The following is a 23,373-nucleotide window of genomic DNA, read 5'->3' as shown; positions in this document are numbered from 1 at the left end:
CAACAAGCTGCAGGGCATAGCCAAAAAAAATATCAAGACCAGCAGCACTGCCAAAATATTCATCGTGCAGTGAGCACTCAACTACAGGTCTCTGTTGAGCAAGCCCAGCTCCTGCCCAGGACCAAGACTTCCACCTGCTGGCACAAAATAGAAGTCATTTTTACCTTGGAATTTCTACCGTTAGTGTGGCTACTAGTCATAAAGGATGGAATTCTTATCACTTACAAAACCTATTAGGTCTCAGATTTACCTCCAGATGCAGGTTAAGTTATCAGGAAACATAATTTTTCGGCTTCCAAGGTGGGGCTAGTGGTAAAGAACCCACCTGCCAATGTTGTTGGCATTGGCATGTAAGAGATGCAGGTTCAATCCCTGAGTTAGAAAGATCCCCTGGAGCGGGCATAGCAAACCACTCCAACATTCTTGCCTGCAGCATCCCCATGGACAGAGAAGCCTGGTGGGCTACAGTCCATGGGGTCGCAAAAAGTCAGACATGATTGAGAGACTAACACTTTTTTTTTTTTCATTCTAATAAAAGGGGGTACCTAGTCAATTTATTGGATTAGACATATTTGTGTCCTAGCTGCCTCCAATAAGGATCCAAAGCTGTTTCTGTAAAAAACTTAATTATTATAAAACCATGAAGTGCAATTCTCCAGGCAAGAATACTGGAGTGGTCTCTCTTCAAATGCAGAACAGCAAGTAAAACAGACATTGTAGAGAAAGTCCTAGAAGACAGGCCCCATTATGGCAAAGGAAAACTTCTAAGTAGCCAAAAAACAAACTGAAATGCCAAGAATTTTGCTTTAAGAAATTAACCTGTGAACTGCAAGGTAGAATACTCTGAAATTTATAAGCTAGCAACCTTCTAGCTTTGTTCTAATCTTTCCCCATATACAAACTATGTAATGAGGCAGCCCATAAATCCTATGAATAAACTATCTCCTGAATCCAAAATTGGGATTAGTGGCCTGTAAAAGCCTGTAAAACAACACTTTTATCACTTACCTGTCTAAGACATGGTTTTGGAAATATAAGTTAGAATTTCTGGAACATATTGACTGAAGAATGAGGGAAAAGAATACTTAAAATTAGGAGTGTACTGACAATCTTGGCATTTTGGTTGCATTCTTACAAAGGGCCACTCCAGTGAAATAGAAGGAGGAGGAAGAAGAGGGATGCTTATGCTGAGTGCCCTGACTAGTTTCTCCTGCAGGAAATAATTAAACCCATGTTATTCTTAGATAAGAACAAATGCCCACTTTCAAAAAGCTACCTAAAAAAAAAGCTACCTGAAACAGGTCATACCTGTCCCTCTGCGTCTTTGATTTTTGTTTCCAAGATAAGCTTGGCAGCTTGCTGTTCTTTGTTCAAGTGCTGGAGGCCCTCATAGGTTGTTTTGTGCTCGGCAGAGAGTCTGGCTATGCTGGCGTCACATCTATCCAGATAAACAACAAAGGAAATTCTTATCAAAATTTTAAAACATGCGCTGAAGCTTCCTTGTATACTATAAGGTGCATGATCCCACTCAGAGAAACTACACTATGAATCATCCCTTTTAACAGAGATTTGGATGAATTCAGAGAGCTGCTCACATTATGGTTTTTAAGTTAAACCACAGGGATGTTGCTCAATAAGACTAGAGATGTAACCATTAACACAACAAAGGCTTTACAATGCTCATCAGTACAAAATTGAATATGCAGTGAGAGCCCAGTAGCAAAAAGCTTACAGAGTGAGCCAGATGTGGTCCATCACTCTACAGTGCCCCTCTACCTCTCAAGTTCGGGGCCTCTGGATTTTGGAGGCAACTTCTACCACATCTGAAACTACTATTCCCATTTTACGAAACCACCTGTAAGGCTATGTGCTTTGAGTGTGCTCCAGAGCACGGGAAAGTTCTGCAGCTGGTCCCAGGTACTCTGCCTTTGAGCCTTATGACTTGGCAGTTCTAAAGGTATGCAAAGTATCTGTGATAGATAATCTGGGCCATGAAGCCTCTGTCAAACCCTAATAGGGGAGTCACAGAATGACCTCCTAGGAATTGAGAGCAAAGTCACGTCCTGTTCCAACACAATCATTCCTGCTTTAAGAAGGACCTGCCAGCTTGCTACTGGACTCCAGTAGACATGACATGCCTAAGCAGGGGCCACTGGGGGACCAGGCAATCTGGGCAGCCCATTACGAACACCAAGCCCCAGACGTGGGCACACGGGCAGGACGCTATCTTGGAGGGGAAGCAATATGTAGACATCAAGCCTAATGGTCCTAAAGGCAGAAGTAAATTACATGAGCCTGGACTCCTGTGACTTCTATTCTTACTACTGCCAGCTTTCCTTCAACTCACATTTATGGCCTCAGATCAATTGAGCTTAAAATACATACGTGTTAGGTACTCAAAAATGAAAGATAGATTAACATCCATCACAAGAACTCTATTTTTTTTAAGTAGAGATTAAAAAAAAGAACAAGCGGTTAAGAGAAAAAAATTAGAAATCCTAAAAATAAGCTACAATTTTCTTAGTAGACCTGACAAACTCTAGACTAAACATGATTGAAGATAAAATCAGTGAATTATAAGAAAGTAGCAAGGAGCCTGCTCAGAATGCACCAAAGCCAGACAGAGACGCAAAACATGAAAAAATAATGAAGAAAGATAGAGGACAAATAAAGAGATGCTAACATAAGTCAAAGGGAGGTTGAAGAATTTTTTTAAAAAAATGGAGAGAATGGCAAAGAAGCAATATTTCAGGGGCTGTAGATTTTCTAAGACTGAAGAAAGACATGAGTTTTAAAGTATTCGTCCATGGGATTTTCCAGGCAAGGGTACTGGAGTGGGTTGCCATTGCCTTCTCCGATTCAATGAATACCAAGTGGCATAAGTAAAACTAAACAGACTATGGTGAAATTCATATAACCCAAGATAAAGATAAAATCTTAAAAGCTACCAAATACCAAAGACAAAATGATTTTTTGATTGACTATAGGATTGATAGCACACAACAGACACCAGAAGACAATAAATATCAGAAGATATTGGAGAAACAGCGTCTAAGGATTGAGGGGAACAAATCTATCATACAAGAATAAGTGCAAAATAAAGACGTTTCAGACATACAAAGATTAAGAAATGCATCGCCCACACACTCATATTGAAAAAGTCATTAAATAATGAATTCAGTAAGAAGAAAAGAACACCCAGAGAGAAGGAGTAGGATGCAAGAAACAACAAACTGAGAAAATTTTTGGAAAATTTAATTTTTTATAGACTCTGAAAAAAGTAAGCTACCAGCTCAATTACTTCAAACTTCTTGAGATTTTACTTGGTAATGACTCACATTTTCTCTAAGTTGAACAACCTGTTTAGCTTAATCATTTGACTAAAATGCTATAATCCTCTTTGGAAATAACAGAAAATGTATTAGGATAAAAAAAATTTTAATACTGATAAAAATATTTTTAATATTTTGAAACACAATCTGAAAAACTGCATATATACATGTGTAAATTTCAACATTCATAATAAAATAGACACAAAGCAGCAATCATGTCACTATCCATCTATATTGGAAATATTTTAAACGTTTACTGCCCAACACTGGAGTTTGTATAATTAAGCTACATCACACATTGCAGGAGGAATAGTAAATTTTACAAGTTTTCTTGAGGGCAACTTGGCAGTATATACTCCAAATTTTGAAACGTGAATATATTTCAATGTACCTTGCAATCTAGGTATTAACCCCAAAGAAACAAAAGTGTGAGCAAAGAAAAATCAAACTAAATTCTGTATAAATTCTTTGTACAATTTCCTGCTATTCTAGGATAAAACCAAAATCCTTTAAAATGCTTAGAAAGAGGCAGTCCCAAGCCACCTACCTCTCTGCATCATCTTATATATTCTGTCCCTTTTTTCCTCTGTACTCAGCCACACCATTACATTGCAAGCCTTTGAACTTACTTCACTTCTTCCCCACTCTAAGGCCTTGACCCAGGCTGTTCTCTCTGGATGAAGTCTTCTTCCTTGACCCTGTCACCTGACTAGGTACTATACATCTCTCAAGCTAAGTACAATAGTCACTTCCTTACTGAACCCTTCCTGGAGATCAGATATAGCAATTAAATACTTTCCAGATACCCCACATTTTTCTTTTGCTGAACTTCTTAAAATTTATTATTATTACTATTACTACCACTATTATTATCATTTTCTACTTGCTGTTGTTGTCCAGTCACTCAGTTGTGTCTGAATCTTTGCGACCCCATGGACTGCCCCGTGCCGGGCTTCCCTGTCCTTCACCAACTCCTAGAGCTTGCTCAAACTTATGTCCATTGAGTCCATGATGCCATCCAACCATCTTATCCTCTGTCGTCCCCTTCTCCTCCAGCCCTCAATCTTTCCCAGCATCAGAGTCTTTTCTAACAAGTCGGCTCTTCACATCAGGTGGCCAAAGTATTGGAGTTTCAGCTTAAGCATCAGCCCTGCCAATGCATATTCAGGACTCATTTCCTTTAGGATTGACTGGTTTGATCTCCTTGCAGTTTGATGGACTCCCAAGAATCTTCTCCAACACCACAGTTCAAAAGCATCAATTCTTCAGTGCTCAGCCTTCTTTATGGTCCAACTCTAACATCCATACATGACTACTAGAAAAAAACATAGCTTTGACAAGACAGACTTTTGTCAGCAAAGTAATGTCTCTCCTTTTTAATATGCTCTCTAGGTTGGTCAAAGCTTTTCTTCCAAGTAGCAAGTGTCTTTTAATTTCATGGCTGCAGTCACCATTCATGGTAATTTTGGAGCCCAAGAAAACCAAGTCTGTCACTGTTTCCTTTGTTTCCCCATCTATTTGCCATGAAGTGATGGGACCAGATGCCATGATCTTTGTCTTTTAAATGTTGAGTTTTAAGCCAGCTTGTTCACTCTCCTCATTCACCTTCATCAAGAGGCTCTTTAGTTGTTTTTCGCTTTCTACCATGAGGGTGGTGTCATCGGCATATCTAAGGTTATTGATATTTCTCCCAGCAATCTTGATTCCAGCTGTGCTTCATCCAGTCTGGCATTTCCCACGATGTACTCTGCATATAAGTTAAAGAAGCAGGGTGACAATATACAGCCTTGACGCACTCCTTTCCCAACTTGGAACCAGTCCATTGTTCCACGTCTAGTTCTAACTGTTGCTTCTTGACCTGCATACAGGTTTCACATGAGGCAGGTAAAGTCGTCTGGTATTCCCATCTCTTATAGAATTACTATATTATCATTTATCTCTAATTCTTGTTTTCATGATATGCACTCATCATTGGCCCGTGTATGGCTCACTTTCAGTTCAGTTCCGTTGCTCAGTCATGTCCAACTCTTTGCGACCCCATGGACTGCAGCATGCCAGACCTCCCTATCCATCAGCAACTCCCGGAGTTTACTCAAACTCATGTCCATTGAGTCGGTGATGCCATCCAACCATCTCATCCTTTGTAGTCCCCTTCTTCTCCCGCCTTCAATCTTTCCCAGCATCAGGGTCTTTTCAAATGAGTCAGTTCTTTGCAGCAGGTGGCCAAGTACTGGAGTTTCAGCTTTAGCATCAGTCCTTCCAATGAACTTCAGGACTGATTTCCTTTAGGATGGACTGGTTGGATCTCCTCGCAGTTCAAGGGACTCTCAAGAGTCTTTTCCAGCACCACAGTTCAAAAGCATCAATTCTTCAGCACTCAGCTTTCTTTATAGTCCAACTCTCACATCCATACATGACTACTAGAAAACCCATAGCTTTGACTAGACAGACCTTTGTTGGCAAAGTAATGGCTCTGTTTTTTAATACACTGACTAGGTTGGTCATAACTTCTCTTCTAAGGAGCAAGCATCTTTTAAATTCATGGCTGCAATCACCATCTGCGGCTCACTTTATTCATGGCTCACTTTATTCCGTTAATTATTTTTAAATAACTGCTCCTACTTTAAATCCTGTGTCATCATTCCCTTGTTCTCCTTTTAAGACTGTATTGCACACACATATACATGTCTGTTTATCTATTAATATATATACACATATATATTTCTTAAAAGTATGTGTATGTGTGTATTAGTTGAGTTCAACTGTTACAAAAGCCATTATGTCATATGTAATATTTTGATACTTACTGTTTTCACTTATTGCTAAGCTTCAACTATATTGTTAAACACTACAGTAGTTACTCATTTTAACTACAAAATAATATTCTATTGTTTGTTACAATTTATTTTCCAAACCTCCACTAATGGGAACTTTGGGTTATTGCAAGACTTTGCTATTTCAAACAATGCTGCTATGAACATACCCTCCTGTGGTACAAGTTCAACAATTTCTCTTGGGCATAAACTGATGGATCTCAAAGTATGTGGATGTTCAGCACTGAGAGGTAATATCAGCCCTCACTAGTTTATACTCCCACTAACAACAGATAAGAGATCTTGGGCACCTACATCCTCTCTAATGCTTGGCATTTTTGGATATTTTAGATGCCAATCTACTGGGAGTAAGAAAGCATATATTGCTGCTTTTTGAAAGTTTTATTTCAATATCAACCAATGATACTGAATCTCCTCACATGTTTATTGGCCATATGTGTTTCTTCTTGGATGTCAGTTCATGTCTCTTACCCATTGTTACATCGGATTATTTGCATTATTCTTAACTTGTACATATATTCTCGACATAACTTTTTACGGTACAATGTCTTCCTCCATTTGTAACGTCTCATTTTCTTATTTAAAAATGATGAGCAACACTTTAAATTTTAACATAATCAAACTTCTCAATGCCTTTTATATCAAGAAGAAATCCTCCCCTACCAAAAGGTCTAAAAGATATTTCTCTATATGTTTCTATTAAAAGTTTTAAGTATTATGTTTAGCATTTAAGTCCTTTACTCATCTGGAGGTGATTTTATATCTGGTATGAAATAGGGAAAAAAGGAATCATTTTTGAAATGGATAATAAATTTTCTAGCTCCATTTACTTAACAGTCTCTCCTTTCTCCACGGATCTGCTATGCCATCTATGACATATACCAAAGTTCCATACATGTGTGGTTCAATTCTGGACTTTCTATCCTATCCCACCGTTCAATTTCTCTATCCCTAAGCCACCAACATAACATCTTAACAACTACAGTTTCATAGCAAGTCTTGGTATCTAGTAGGGCAATTCTCCCCTCTTTGGTTATCTTCATAAGTATCTTGAATGTTTCTGACTCTTAACTCGGACGTATAAACATTAGGATCATCTTATCAAGTTTCTCCATAAAACTCTGGAATCTAATTGGAATTTCATTGATTCTGAAGATTCATTTATGAAACGGATATTTTTAAAGATATTAAAGATTTCCTACCTTTGAATATAATACCTGTTTCTATTTATTTATGTTGTCTTATTATTTCTTAACCAATTTTTTTTTAATTTTCAAGAAGTCTTGGCCCTTGCGTCTAGTTTGTGGAGTGGCCTCCCGCTTTTTCTTATGCAGATGGGCTCTGTGGCCTAGCGCCCCCGTGCCCACTGTCCATGATCTCACGCCAAGGCCCTCAAGGGGTCGCCGCCGAGGTTTCCACCAGCCCACAAGCAAGAGCACGGCAGCCATCCCCTCCAGCCGCTCGCTCGTGGCCACCCACAACTACTACCGGCGTCGCCTGGGCTCCACTTCCAGTAACAGCTCCTGCGGAAGTGCCGAGTACCCTGGGGAAGCCATCCCCACCACCCGGGTCTCCCCAAAGCAGACCCGGGACACTGGTGGGCTAGCTTCTTCTTTGGGAAGTCCACTCTCCCGTTCATGGCCACAGTGCTGGAGTCCCCAGAGCGCTCGGAGTCTGCCCAGGCCTCCACAAGCACGATCACAAGTGACCTGGCTCAGGAAGCTGTGGGGAAGCAGCAGCCCAGCGGCCAGCCTGGCAAAACCAACTGCAGGCCCCCGTCCTGAGTGACCACCACCAGCTGCCAGGCTTCCTTCCAAGGCGCTAGGCTCATCAGAGCCCTCTTCCTCCCCCTGCCCTGTACCCTCCCTTCCCCTCCTCTCCCCAAGACCAAGCAGGCTACAGTCAAGGGAAGCAGTTCGGTTTTTAATATCAAAACAGCAAAACGAAGTTGAGGGAATCCCACTCTCTGCTATCCGAGCCACACGAACACGCCTTCCTCACACCCCATAACCCTGTGCCTTGTACCAAGTGGACAATAAACTCCAGGAGTGAGCAAAAAAAAAAAAAAAGAAGTCTTGAACAATTTTTGTTAGATATATGCCTAGTTATTAGACATTCTCTGATTTTAGTTTAAATAACACCTTCATTTTAAGTATGTTTTCTAGTTGTTTCCTAATGGTTTATAGTAAAGAAACTGATCTTTGTACTTTAATATTAGTAACCACCTTGCTAAATTTACATTAACAGATTAAGAGAGAAATCTGATTTGAATAGATGCAAAAACATTTGAGAAAACTCAGTACAAATTATAAAGAGTCTTAGTAAATCTGGAGTGCAAGAAAACTTCCCAAATCTGATGAATCCATGATTAATCATCATCCAAAAAATGGAAAAACTCTGGAAGTATTCTCATTAAAGTTGAAAACAAGAGAAAGATGCCCATTGTTAAATTTCTAATTAACTGTACTGAAGATTTTACCCAGTACAAGATGACAAAAAAGAGAGACTAAGGATATGAGGATCAGAAAATAAGAAATTAAACTGCCAATATATGCAGATGATATGATCATTTCTATAGAAACTCCTCCAAAATCTATAAACCAGAATCATAAGTGAAATTAATAATTATTTTGCAATAATTGGCTTAATGTCTATCTCTCCTATTAGAAGGAATATAAACTACATTTAAGGAAGAAGGGCAACTGCCTTTTCTATCACTAAAACCCTAGTGCTGAGCACACTGCCTTGCTTGTAGTAGGGGCTCAATAAATACTTGCCAATGAATGACTATAAGGAATATTTACTATATACCATGCACTGTCCGAGATGCATAATATTATGCATGAATTAAACATGGACTTATGCATGAACTAAATATTAGTTCATTTAGTCCTCAAAATCACCCCCACTCACAAATGATACTTAAAAACAATATCAAATACAGAGCCCTCTTTTTAATTTTAAGCTCAAAATTTTTAAGCAAAACATCTGAATTATATTTGGGGAAATCTGAAGTTTTAAATTACCATAAAATAAAAAAAATATTATTTTCCAGTTCAAATAACAGCTTATTGGATGGAAATATGTCAGATGGAAATTTACATCACACCAGTTCATCATCTTCACAAAGCAGTTCAAGGAACAGACTATGTTTAAATAAGTTACTTGAAAAGGTCTCAAAATGATCCTAAAGCTCATGGCTCACAGATTTGCACTAGCTATAGCTTGGCTTCCATATTTTGTCTCACTTGGAAACACAAACACTACAACATTGTTGTTGTTCAGTCACTCAGTCATGTCCGACTCTGCAACCCCATGGACTGCAGCACACCAGGCTTCCCTGTCCATCATCTCCCGGAGCTTGCTCAAACTCATGTCCATTGAGTCAATGATGCAATCCAACCATCTCATCCTCTGTCTCCCCTTCTCTTCCTGCCCTCAATCTTTCCCAGCATCAGGATCTTTTCCAATGAGTCAGCTCTTCGCATCAGGTGGTCAAAGTATCAGAGCTACAACACACATTTCCATTAATACAGGAGTGGCTAAATATATTAAATTATGATACATATATGGAACAGAATATCCCATATTTAATTAAAAAGTAAGTCAGATCCATGTGCACACTGGAAGGAGGCCCACAGTATACTGTCATGCAGAAACAAGTGACAGAATAGTATGGAAAAGTGCAGGCACGTAGTTGTGGCACACGAGCTGAGCTGCATGTGGGATCTTTCTGAGCCAGGGACCAAACCTGTGTCCCCTGCATTGGCAGGCAGACTCTTAACCAATGGACCACCAGGGAAGCCCCCTTCCTTTCTTTTCAAAAAACACACATCATAAAAGGCAGCCTTGGGGCTCGCATGTAGCTGTGGGCACGACTCAGTAGATTTAGTTAAACAAGAACCTGTACTGAATTCCGACCAGTTGTCCTGTTTTATCTTGATGTAATATTGTCAATGAACTGCTAATGTATTCATTCCAAAATTTCCCTTTTCGGGTCTTTGGGCAGCTGTCTTCCCGGTACAGCTCTTGGTTGTGGCAGTTAGGTGGCAGAAAGACTCTATCACTTGGCTGTCTGATCAGTGACGGAAAGGAGGTGGTTAAAAGTCCAGAACAGGGTCCCAAATGTCTAACCACAGACATGATCTGAGTTTCATGCTTAGGCAGATCTTCTCTTACAGCTTGTGACATGGTAGCATATGGCATTGAAAAAGCAATGACACTTACAGAATGCCTATGTCTTCATTTTACTTCATCTCTTCACATAGGCATTTTATAATCTCACAACCTTGCAAAGGTAAATACACTACAATAAGATATTCTGAGAGAGAGACCACATTCACACAATATTTTTTACAGTAAACTCTTATAATTATTCTATTATTAATTATTGTTAATCTCTTATTTTGCCTAAGTTATAAATTAAACTTTCTCACAGGGATAAGTATATAGGAAAAAACATAGTATATATATACAGGGAGGCTTCAGTGCTATCCCCAGTTTCAGGCACCCACTGGCAGTCTTGGGGTGTACTCCCTTGGGACTACTGTATCATAATCTAAGCTTCTAATATGGGTGTTATGGCCTAACAAAATATTGGCATTACCAAGAGGTTTTATGATATATATGTATGGCTGAATCCCTTCACTGTTCACCTGAAACTATCACAACATTTAGGCTATGTGCGTGCTCAGTCACTTCAGTCATGTCCAACTCTGCGACCCTATGGACTGTAGCCAGGCTCCTCCATCCATGGGATTCTCCAGGCAAGAATACTGGAGTGGGTTACCATGCCCTCCTCCAGGGGACCTTCCTGACCCAGGGATTGAACCCGCATCTCTTACACTGCAGGCGGATTCTCTAATGCTGAGCCACTGGGGAAGCCCTTTAATCAGCTATATGCCAATACAAAATAAAAAGTTAAAAAAAAAAAAAGATAAAAGGAGGTGAGAGACAGGAGTAGAAAAAGAGAGAAACGTCCTATATCATCCTGAGAAAACCTTATTATTGCTCCACAACTTGTTTGTCCCCTTTGTGTAAATTTTGGTCTGTTCCCATGTTTTCACTGCATTTTGTAAGAGAGCCTTGGGACATATCTATATTAGAAAATAACTCAACATTAATAAAAGGGGTTCATGATATAGGAGCACCTCAATACATAAGACAAATACTAACAGACGTAAAAAGAGAAATTAATAATAACACAATAATAGTAGGAGACTTTAACACCCCACTCACACCAATGGACAGATCAAAACAGAAAATTAATAAGGAAACACAAGTCTTAAATGACACATTAGATGAGATGGATCTCATTAATATCTTCAGGACAATCCATCCAAATGCAGAAGAATACACCTTCTTCTCAAGTACACATGGAACATTCTCCAGGATAGACCACATCTTGGGTCACAAATCAAACCTCAGTAAATTTAAGAAAATTGAAATCGTGTCAAACATCTTCACTGACCACAATGCTATGAGACTAGGTATCAATTACAAGGAAAAAATTGTAAGAAACACAAACACATGAAGATTAAACAATATGTTGCTAGATAACCAACAGGTTACTGAAGAAATCAAAAGGGAAATCAAAAAATTTCTAGAAACAAATGACAATGAAAACATGACAACTCAAAACCTATGGGATGCAGCAAAAGCAGTTCTAAGAGGGATGTTTAGAGTAATAAAGTCCTACCTCAAGAAACAAGAAAAACATTGACTAGACAACCTAACTTTACACCTAAAACAACTGGAAAAAAAGAACAACAACAACAAAAAAAACAAAATTAGTAGAAGGAAAGAAAACAAAGATCAGAGCAGAAATAAATGAAAAAGAAATGAAAGAAACAATAGTAAAGATTAATAAAACCAAAAGTGGGTTCTTTGGGAAGATAAACAAAATCGACAAACCTTTAGCCAGACTCATCAGGAAAAAAAGAGAGAAGAATCAAATCAACAAACAGGAGCGGTTACAACAGACAATGCAGAAATACAAAGGATTATAAGAGACTATTATGAACAGCTATATGGCAATAAAATGATTAACCTGGGAGAAATGGACAGATTCTTAGAAAACTTCAATCTTTCAAGACTGAATCAGGAAGAAATAGAAATTATGAACAATACAATTATAAGCACTGAAATTGAAACTGTGATAACTGTGATCAAAAATCTCCCAAAAAACAGAAGCCCAGGACCAGATGGCTTCACAGGAGAAATCTATCCAACATTTAGAGAAGAGCTAATGCCTATCCTTCTAAAACTCTTTTAAAAAACTGCAGAGGTAACAAGTGGTGCTGGGAAATCTGGTCAACCACTTGTAAAAGAATGAAACTAGAACACTTTCTAACACCATACACAAAAATAAACTCAAAATGGATTAAAGATCTCAACGTAAGACCAGAAACTATAAAACTCCTAGAGGAGAACATAGGCAAAACACTCTCCGACATACATCACAGCAGGATCCTCTATGACCCACCTCCCAGAATATTGGAAATAAAAGCAAAAATAAACAAATGGGACCTAATTAACCTTAAAAGCTTCTGCACATCAAAGGAAACTGTTAGCAAGGTGAAAAGACAGCCTTCAGAATGGGAGAAGATAATAGCAAATGAAGCAACTGACAAACAACTAATCTCGAGAATATACAAGCAACTCCTACAGCTCAACTCCAGAAAAATCAATGACCCAATCAAAAAATGGGCCAAAGAACTAAATAGACATTTCTCCAAAGAAGACATACAGATGGCTAACAAACACATGAAAAGATGCTCAACATCACTCATTATCAGAGAAATGCAAATCAAAACCACTATGAGGTACCATTTCACACCAGTCAGAATGGCTGCGATCCAAAAGTCTACAAGTAATAAATGCTGGAGAGGGTGTGGAGAAAAGGGAACCCTCTTACACTGTTGGTGCCACTATGGAGAACAGTGTGGAGATTCCTTAAAAAACTGGAAATAGAACTGCTTTATGATCCAGCAATCCCACTGCTGGGCATACACACTGAGGAAACCAGAAGGGAAAGAGACACATGTACCCCAATGTTCATCGCAGCACTGTTTATAATAGCCAGGACATGGAAGCAACCTAGATGTCCATCAGCAGATGAATGGATAAGAAAGCTGTGGTACATATACACAATGGAGTATTATTCAGCCATTAAAAAGAATACATTTGAATCAGTTCTAATGAGGTGGATGAAACTGGAGCCTATTATACAGAGTGAAGTAAGCCAGAAAGAAAAACACCAATACAGTATACTAACGCATATATATGGAATTTAGACAGATGGTAACGATAACCCTGTGTACGAGACAGCAAAAGAGACACTGATGTATAGAACAGTCTTATGGACTCTGAGAGAGAGGGAGAGGGTGGGAAGATTTGGGAGAATGGCATTGAAACATGTATAATATCATGTATGAAACGAGTTGCCAGTCCAGGTTCGATGCACGATACTGGATGCTTGGGGCTGGTGCACTGGGACGACCCCGAGGGATGGAATGGGGAGGGAGGAGGGAGGAGGGTTCAGGATGGGGAACACATGTATACCTGTGGCAGATTCATTTTAATATTTGGCAAAACTAATACAGTTATGTAAAGTTTAAAAATAAAATAAAATTTAAAAAAAAAAAAAAAAACTGCAGAGGAAGGAAAAACAGACTGGTTCCAAATAGGAAAAGGAGTACGTCAAGGCTGTATATTGTCACCCTGCTTATTTTACTTATATGCAGAGTACATCGTGAGAAACACTGGGCTGGAAGAAGCACAAGCTGGAATCAAGATTGCTGGGAGAAATATCAATAACCTCAGATATGCAGATGACACCACCCTTATGGCAGAAAGTGAAGAGGAACTAAAAAGCCTCTTGATGAAAGTGAAAGTGGAGAGTGAAAAAGTTGGCTTAAAGCTCAACATTCAGAAAACGAAGATCATGGCATCTGGTCCCATCACGTCATGGCAAATAGATGGGGAAACAGTGGAAACAGTATCAGACTTTATTTTTCTGGGCTCCAAAATCACTGCAGATGGTGACTGCAGCCATGAAATTAAAAGACGCTTACTCCTTGGAAGAAAAGTTATGACCAACCTAGATAGCATATTCAAAAGCAGAGACATTACTTTGCCAACAAAGGTCCGTCTAGTCAAGGCTATGGTTTTTCCTGTGGTCATGAATGGATGTGGGAGTTGGACTGTGAAGAAGGCTGAGCACCGAAGAATTGATGCTTTTGAAGTGTGGTGTTGGAGAAGGCTCTTGAGAGTCCCTTGGACTGCAAGGAGATCCAACCAGTCCATTCTGAAGGAGATCAGCCCTGGGATTTCTTTGGAAGGAATGATGCTGAAGCTGAAACTCCAATACTTTCACCACCTCATGCGAAGAGTTGACTCACTAGGAAAGACTCTGATGCTGGGAGGGATTGGGGGCAGGAAGAAAAGGGGACGACAGAGGATGAGATGACTGGATGGCATCACCGACTCGATGGACATGAGTTTGAGTGAACTCCAGGAGATGGTGATGGACAGGGAGGCCTGGCGTGCTGTGATTCATGGGGTCGCAAAGAGTCGGACATGACTGAGCAACTGAACTGAACTGAACTGAAAGAACACTTCCAAACTCATTCTAAGAGGCCACCATCACCTTATATGAAAACCAGGCAAAGACAACACAAAAACAGAAAACTACAAACCAATATCATTGATGAACATAGATGCAAAAATCCTCAACAAAATTTTAGAAAACAGAATTCAGCAACACATCAAAAGGCTCACCATGATCAAGTTGGGTTTATTTCAGGGATGCAAGGTTTCTTCAATCTACACAAATCAATCAATGTGATATACCATATTAACAAATTGAAAGATAAAAACCATATGATTATCTCAATAGATGCAGAAAAAGCCTTTGACAAAATTCAGCACCCATTTATGATTAAAACTCTTCAAAAAATGGACATAGAAGGAACCTACCTCAATACAGTAAAGGGCATATATTATAAATCTACAGCAAACATTATTCTCAATGGTGAAAAACCGAAAGCATTCTCCCTAAGATCAGGAATAAGACAAGGGTGTCCACTTTCACCACTATTATTCAACATAGTTCTAGAAGTCCTAGCTACAGCAATCAGAGGAATAAAAGGAATCAAAGAAATAAAAGGAATCCAGATCGGAAAAGAAGTAAAGCTCTCACTATTTGCAGATGACATGATACTGTACATAGAAAACCCTAAAGATAGTATCAGAAAATTACTAGAGCTAATCAGTGAACTTAACAAAGTTTCAGGATATAAAATCAATGCACAGAAATCACTTGCATTTCTATATACTAACAATGAAAAATCAGAAAGAGAAATTAAGCAATCAATCCCATTCACCATTGCAACAAAAGAATTAAATATCTAGGAATAAACTTACCTAAGGAGACAAAAGAGCTGTACACAGAAAATTATAAGACACTAATGAAAGAAATCAAAGATGACATGAACAGATGGAGAAATATTCCATGTTCCTGGGTAGGAAGAATCAATATTGTGAAAATGACTATACTACCAAACACAATCTACAGATTCAATGCGATCCCTATCAAATTACCAATGACATTTTTCACAGAACTAGAACAAAAACATTTCATAATTCATATGCAAACACCAAAGACCCCAAATAACCAAAGCAGTCTTGAGAAAGAAGAATGGAGCTGGAGGAATCAAGCTTCCTGACTTTAGATTATACTACAAAGCTACAGTCATCAAGACAGTATGGTACTGACACAAAACCAGAAATACAGACCAATGGAACAAGACAGAAAGCCCAGAAATAAGCCCACACACCTATGGGTACTTTATTTTTGACAAAGGAGGCGAGAATATACAATGGGACAAAGACAGCCTCTTCAATAAATGGTGCTGGGAAAACTGGACAACTACATGTAAAAGAATGAAATTAGAACACTTCCTAACACAATACACAAAGATAAACTCAAAATGGATTAAAGACCTAAATGTAAGACCAGAAACTATAAAACTCTTAGAGGAAAACATAGGCAGAACACTTGATGACATAAATCAAAGAAAGATCCTCTATGACCCACCTCCTAGAGTAATGGAAATAAAAACAAAAGTAAACAAGTGGGACCTGATTAAAGTTAAAAGCGTTTGCACAGAAAAGGAAACACTAAGCAAGGTGTAAAGACAACCCTCAGAGTGGGTTGATGATATTCCATCTGTTTTTTCTTTGCACCTGGACTTAATATGAGGGAACTTGCACACCTGCCTCAGTACACAGGTATTTTTCCTCTAAAACTCTGATACCATGCAAACAGATCTCAAAGAGGAAAGTGGAGGAAGCCACTGAGTCTTGGAAAAATAAAGATGGTAAGCCAAAAAATGGACTAAATGTCCCAGTAGGAACAGAAAAGCTAGACTCTAGGCTTTGCGTTAGGGAAGAATGGGAAACTCTCTGAGACAGTCCTGTTCAGGTGTGTTCTGCTTAGTGAAGTAAGGGTATCTATCATTTCTGTAGAGAATTATCCTTTGCCCTTTCCTGTTGGCTCTCCAGGGAGGTATCAGGGTTTGTTTCCTATCAATTACTTCACCAGTGGATCCATGAACACTATAAACTAAAACCTGAAATAATGCTGCTGCTGCTGCTAAGTCGCTTCAGTCGTGTCCGATTCTGTGCAACCCCATAGATGGCAGCCCACCAGGCTCCACCGTCCCTGGGATTCTCCAGGCAAGAATACTGGAGTGGGTTGCCATTTCCTTCTCCAAGGCATGAAAGTGAAAAGTGAAAGTGAAGTTGCTCAGTCATGTCTGACTCTTAGCGACCCCATGGACTGCAGGCAGGCTGCAGCCTGGTAATCCAAGGCTATCACTTAAAGAGTTCATATTCTTTCAAAACCATGACATAATTAATGCAAGAAAGTTAAAACTTTCCCCAGGAATTATTTCACATGAGTTTGTTTCAACAATCAAAGTCTCATTAGCATTCCAGAATAAAAATGAATAGAGCCACGAAATAAAGCAAAAATATGTGGTGTTCACAACACATTATTTTGACTGTTTCAGAGTAAAAGCATTTGCTACAGAGAAGGAACAAGCTGGGTAGAGCTGTTAATAAGAAACTGCAGAGGAAAAATGTAAAATTCCTGAAAGTATTTCAAAACAATTTCTCCATTTTATAATTAGAACCAGTGTTACAAGGATAATTTCATGGCAGCTGCCCCTGAGACAATAACAGGTCCTATCTGCTCTATATTCACTCCATCTCATGTACACACTAAGCCCCTTCCATATATCACCTCACTCAATCTTCATCTGCAACTCAAGTGACTAGGAAAATCTCTAGAGTTCTCCTGAAGTTCCTACTCTTGCCTTGTAGCTCGGAAGCTCTTTAGATCCTCCCAATTCTGAGAGGTATAACAGAGCTGGGGTTTCCTTTCAGCTGATCTCCACAAAAAAAAACTTCAAGTCCAGTTAACAGTGATTTTCCAAATCTTTAATTCATCCAAATAAACATTTATTGAGTATCTACTGTCTTCCAGAGACTGTTTTATGCACTGAGGTTACAAAAAGATGAAATACTCTGCCCCAAGGCAACAGAGAGACTCAACAGCACAGAGAGTGGTAGGTAAGTTCAGAAGAAAGGGATCTGGGAAAACTTCCTGGAGGAGGTAAAACTTAAGCTGAACTTTAAAGGCTGACTAGAAGTCAGGAAAGGAGAGGGCAGGTATAAGAACAGCAAGCACAAAGGCACAGATATAGGAGAGCCTGATCCAATCGGGGAATAACAAGCAGGTGATTCCTGCTTAAAGTACAGTGCAAGCGGAGAGAGACATAAGGCGCTCAAGGGGGCATCTGCCACCACGGGCCTTACAGAGACTGGAGTTCACCCAGATGAGGAGAGAACTCACAGGAGAGTGGCAACCGGGAGCCCTCTGCCATGAGACTGATGTCATCCAGCAAACCTGAATTCACAGGCCCGATATTCAGAGTCCTTCAAGTTTTGTTGGCACAAATACCCCCTAAAGCCCTGTCTGGTCCAAAGAGACCTTGGATCCTTTCCTCCCTTCCCACTCTCTGCAGACCACCCTCACTTTCACTGCAAGCTGATTCAAATTGCCTGTTAACTCCACAGCTCCCGAGTACACACATGCTTGACTCTTAATATCAGCAGAGGGCAGAAGAGGCCCGAGAATGCTTCAGAGATTGTGCATTTCTGACTAACCTCCTGTGACAGGGACGCTGCTGGTCGGTCCATGGGGCACTTTTTCAGTAGTGAGTCCCTGGAACAGCACCCTTCCTATGACCCAAGAGGAAAGGTCTCTTTTTCAAGTGTACAATCTACCATGGACTGATACTTTCAGAAAAGGTAATAAAAAAGAATAATGAAAAGATTTTAAAAATTTATTTTTTATTGAAGGATAATTGCTTTACAATATTGTGTTGATTTCTGCCATACCTCAGAGAAAATGAAATTTTAAAAAGACACACCAACTACTGTAAAGCAACTATAGTCCAATAAAAATTAATTTAAAATAAGAAAAAATAGATGTTAGATTTACTTTATTAATAAAAATTTTTTAAATCAATTAGTCCTGATCATCTTAGCTAATAAATGAGATATGTAAAATGCCCTCCTTCAAAAAAAGACATACAAACTATAAGTTCCAACATTGTATTATTGAGCTCAATAAATATAACATTCATCTAGCAAATTACACAGGTCAACTGAGCCCTCCCCTCATCACCTTCCACACACACAGCTCCAACTACAGAATTACAGTTGAACCAGGGCTACTCAAAACAAGGTCTAACTTCCACCAGTAGATTTTATGGGCAAAGGAGACAATGTACTAGAAGAAGACAAAGACTCTGCTTTGGCGCTTCATAAATATATTCCCCATTAAAATGAAGTTGATGAGAAATCACTCTTGATACACAGAGATACAAATACCTGACAACCCACCTGGCCACTCTTCCCCGGAGATCCCCCAGGCCAGAGAGCTGCCTCATCTCCAGGGTCTTTAAGGCAGAATTAGTTCCGTAGCTAATGTTGTCCCGGGCACGGATCTGCTCCTGGAGTACCTGGGCAACACACAAAAACACCAACGAGGTCATCCGGGAACTCACAAGGTACCACAGACGCAGTTGATACTTCTGGCAAAAACAGGAATGTTTAACTCCTTTCAGAAGAGGCTCCTTTATAAGCATCACCTGATGCACACATCCACAGAGAACCAGGGGCTTGGAAAGAGACCTCAGAGATGTCACTCAGACCAAGGTCCTGCATTTACCAGTAAAATCATTTAGACTCAGATGTCAGGTGACTGGATGGAGGTTCCGCCATAGGCAGAGACAAAGCTGAGACTAGGAGCCTGGACTCATGGAAGGTGGTACAGAGGTCTTACCCCACTCCAGTGTGCTTTTTGATTGTCATTGTTTTAGGCAAACAATCCCTAAATCTGAGAAGTAATAAATCAAGAAAAAGGGGCAAAGAAAAACATCAAAGAGGTTCAAATGTCAGTCCCTCTAGCTGTGTGATCCTGAGCAAGTGTCTAGAGCTTTCTGAGCTTCCTTTTCCTCATCTGTTGATAGTAACGGTGACTATACTCTTAAGGCCACTTTATGGGAAATTACATAAGATAATGCATATAAAGCACTAAGCACAATCCCTGCTGCTGCTGCTGCTGCTGCTAAGTCGCTTCAGTCGTGTCCGACTCTGTGCGAACCCATAGACGGCAGCCCACCAGGCTCCCCTGTCCCTGGGAGTCTCCAGGCAAGAACACTGGAGTGGGTTGCCATTTCCTTCTCCAATGCATGAAAGGGAAAAGTGAAAGGGAAGTCACTCAGTCGTGTCTGACTCTTCACGACCCCATGGACTGCAGCCTACCAGGCTCCTCCATCCATGGGATTTTCCAGGCAAGAGTACTGGAATGGGGTGCCACTGCCTTCTCCAAGCACAATGCCCACTACATGGTAAATACAGCAAATGCTAATGATTCTTTCTAGTACCTATTCGGTAACAATATTTATACTGGAATGGTAGAATGCATCTCAGAGAAAAGACATTAAATGAAAGCAGAACTGCTGAAAGATGGAGTGACCCAGCACAAAACATGACCTCAAGGAGCATCCATCCCGGGAAATCTGCAAAGGAATGATGGTGATGAAGAGGACACCCCTGAAGTTTATTGAGCACGTTCTGGGAGGAGCCTGGGGCTGCACTACATGCTGACATGCACAAATCCACACAGCACTGTGAGGGAGGTACTCTCAGGATCCCTGTACCAGGAAGTGAGGCACCAACAGCTGAACTGATAACATCTGGAGAGCAAGTGGCTAGCTGGGACTGGCCCAGGCCACCTGGCTCCAGAATCTGTCCTCCCAACCATGCTGCAATGTTGCCTGCCAAACCAGCAAAGAATCTGAGACTGAAGCACTAAAGAGAGACAGACAGACAAGAAAACCTGAATCCTAGGGAACAGGAGATCTCTCAAAAGCAAAAGTCTGTATCAGATGTTTCTCTGAACATTTCGTTATTCTTTTGCTCATCCCTTTCTTTCCCTTCCGTCCTCCACTCCCCATATTCTCTCCTCTACACTCCCTGCCCCACTAACCACTCTCTTTCCATCTTTCCAAAGAGAATGTTTTTGACTTCTCACAGTATATCCTTCCCCTTTCAGTCACTTTTTTTTAATTTCCAATTTGTCTGATGTCAGCCTAAGTATTTATGAATTCTCTTTAGCTTTTTTTTTTAACTTGTGGTTTTAAATTTTAAAAGATGAGCACGACATTCCTTTATTTTAACTAATTCTTCCTTAATAATGAAGATATTTTCCCTTTAGTACAGCATTTGCTGTGGGCATAGGTTGGGTGTAAAGTGTTTTTACTGTTTCAATTTCAGTTTTGAACTCCTCTTTGGTCTAAGGATATCTAAGTATCTTTAGAATTACTTAGGATTTCTTCATTTTCAAGTTTTCTTTTCATCACTTCTATTATTTATTTCTAATTGTATTAGTTAAGAAGCACAAGCTGGAATCAAGATTGCCGGGAGAAATATCAATAACCTCAGATATGCAGATGACACCACCCTTATGGCAGAAAGTAAAGAGGAACTAAAAAGCCTCTTGATGAAGGTGAAAGAGGAGAGTGAAAAAGTTGGCTTAAAACTCAACATTCAGAAAACGAAGATCATGGCATCCGGTCCCATCACTTCATGGCAAATAGATGGGGAAACAGTGGAAACAGTGTCAGACTTTATTTTTGGGGGCTCCAAAATCACTGCAGATGGTGACTGCAGCCATGAAATTAAAAGACGCTTACTCCTTGGAAGAGAAAGTTATGACCAACCTAGATAGCATATTCAAAAGCAGAGACATTACTTTGCCAACAAAGGTCCATCTAGTCAAGGCTATGGTTTTTCCAGTGGTCATGTATGGATGTGAGAGTTGGACTGTGAAGAAAGCTGAGCGCCGAAGAATTGATGCTTTTGAAGTGTGGTGTTGGAGAAGACTCTTGAGAGTCCCTTGGACTGCAAGGAGATCCAACCAGTCCATTCTGAAGGAGATCAGCCCTGGGATTTCTTTGGAAGGAATGATGCTAAAGCTGAAACTCCAATACTTTGGCCACCTCATGCAAAGAGTTGACTCATTGGAAAAGACCCTGATGCTGGAAGGGATTGGGGGCAGGAGGAGAAGGGGACGACAGAGGATGAGATGGCTGGATGGCATCATGGACTCGATGGATGTGAGTCTGAGTGAACTCCGGGAGTTGGTGATGGACAGGGAGGCCTGGCGTGCTGCGATTCATGGGGTCTCAAAGAGTCGGACACAACTGAGCAACTGAACTGAACTGAACTGATGATCAAAAGTATGGTCTGTAAACCTAATTTTTTAATGTATTAAAATTTGCTTTGTCACATATGACTGATTTTTCAAAAGTTCCATGCAAAAAAACTATTCGAAGAACAAAAGTTTCAATATTGCATATTAGACTGAGTTTGCTGATTCCATTACTCATTTTCTTTTCTTTTCTAATAGTTTTTATTTATTTGGCTGCACCCAGTCTTTGTTGCAGCATGTGGGATCTGATTCCTTGACCAGGGATGGAACCCAGGCCCCCTGCAATTGGGAGCATGAAGTAGTCTTAGCCAGTGGACCACCAAGAAAGTACTCATTATTCACTTTCTCTAGATCTTGTCTATTTTGCCTACTAGATCTTGAATTCTCTCACTGTAAAATGTCTTCCTCAAGTTCTCATTTCATTTGTAATGCTGTTTACTTTATTTAGCTGCCATTTTATTTGGCACATACAGATTTAAAATCAAAGTGGCCATGGCCATTATATAATAACCTTCCTAATCTGATTTAGTGCTTGTAATGTTGCTTCATCTTACCTAATATTAAAATTGCTACTAGACTTTATAAATAATAAAGCAAACACTTGCTTGGTCTAATTACACTAGGCACTGTTCTAAATGCTGTAGGTATGTTAACTCATTTAATCCTCACAATACCCTATGAAGGAGGGACTGTTATTACCCTCATTTCACAGATGGTGAAATCTCTAAGTGGTCAAGTAACTTGCCCAAAGCCACAGTCAGTACATGAGGGAGCTGGGACTGGCACCAGGAGCCTGGCTCCACTGACTGGGCTCTCACTCATGACATTATGCTGCTTTCTGCTTTTGTTAGTCCCTCCATCTCACTTTTTAAAAAAAAAATTATTGTAGTTGATTTACAATGTTATGTTAATTTCTGTTGCACAGCAAAGTGACTCAGTTATACATACATACATATATACATATCAATACATACATATATATATACATTTTCATATCCTTTTCCATTATGGTTTATCATAGGATATTGAATATAGTTCCCTGTACTATACAGCAGGACCTTATTGTTACATCTCACTTTATAGTTACAACTTACGTCGCTTTTTGTTGTTTCCTTTCTCCTTTCCCCCGTTTTGCCTGGTTTAATTAGGTTACCATGCATTACCTTTTCTCCCCTTTGTTATCTGTGAAGCGTCCCTGGCCATTGATGGCCCATGAATGGCTCAGCTCACCTTTCCCAACCTTTATAACCATATCTGCACCTACTCCCGGCTCTTTCCCTGCACAGCACTGCTCTCCTCCACATAAGGCACACCTACCCTCCTTCACCCTTCACCCAGGATGACTTACGTGGAAGGA

The 23,373-nt window shown here is 39.9% G+C and overlaps 2 protein-coding genes across 3 annotated transcripts in view; one reads left to right on the top strand and one right to left on the bottom strand.

Moving 5' to 3' along the window:
• FAM81A (family with sequence similarity 81 member A) overlaps window positions 1-23,373 on the bottom strand; it is an 84,080-nt gene that overhangs the window by 16,254 nt on the left and 44,453 nt on the right. For both annotated transcript variants that reach the window (XM_025295701.3, XM_044925061.2), the window contains 2 exons: window positions 19,142-19,260; window positions 1,309-1,438 (listed from right to left, as the gene is read on the bottom strand). In XM_025295701.3, the coding sequence (XP_025151486.1) occupies window positions 1,309-1,438; window positions 19,142-19,260 (249 nt within the window). The remainder of the gene's footprint in view (window positions 1-1,308; window positions 1,439-19,141; window positions 19,261-23,373) is intronic.
• On the top strand, window positions 7,378-8,110 carry LOC112587838 (pancreatic progenitor cell differentiation and proliferation factor-like). The gene has a single exon (XM_044925062.2). The coding sequence runs from the start codon at window positions 7,400-7,402 to the stop codon at window positions 7,952-7,954; it is 555 nt and encodes a 184-aa protein (XP_044780997.2). The 5' UTR covers window positions 7,378-7,399; the 3' UTR covers window positions 7,955-8,110.

Source organism: Bubalus bubalis, chromosome 11 (genome assembly GCF_019923935.1).
Source record: "Bubalus bubalis isolate 160015118507 breed Murrah chromosome 11, NDDB_SH_1, whole genome shotgun sequence".
NCBI lineage: Eukaryota > Metazoa > Chordata > Mammalia > Artiodactyla > Bovidae > Bubalus > Bubalus bubalis.
This window is presented reverse-complemented; position numbering and strand designations above follow the sequence as displayed.

Excerpts from the sequence above, each read along its gene's own strand:
- LOC112587838 (XM_044925062.2), top strand. The coding sequence starts at position 7,400 with ATGTTGTCTTATTATTTCTTAACCAATTTTTTTTTAATTTTCAAGAAG.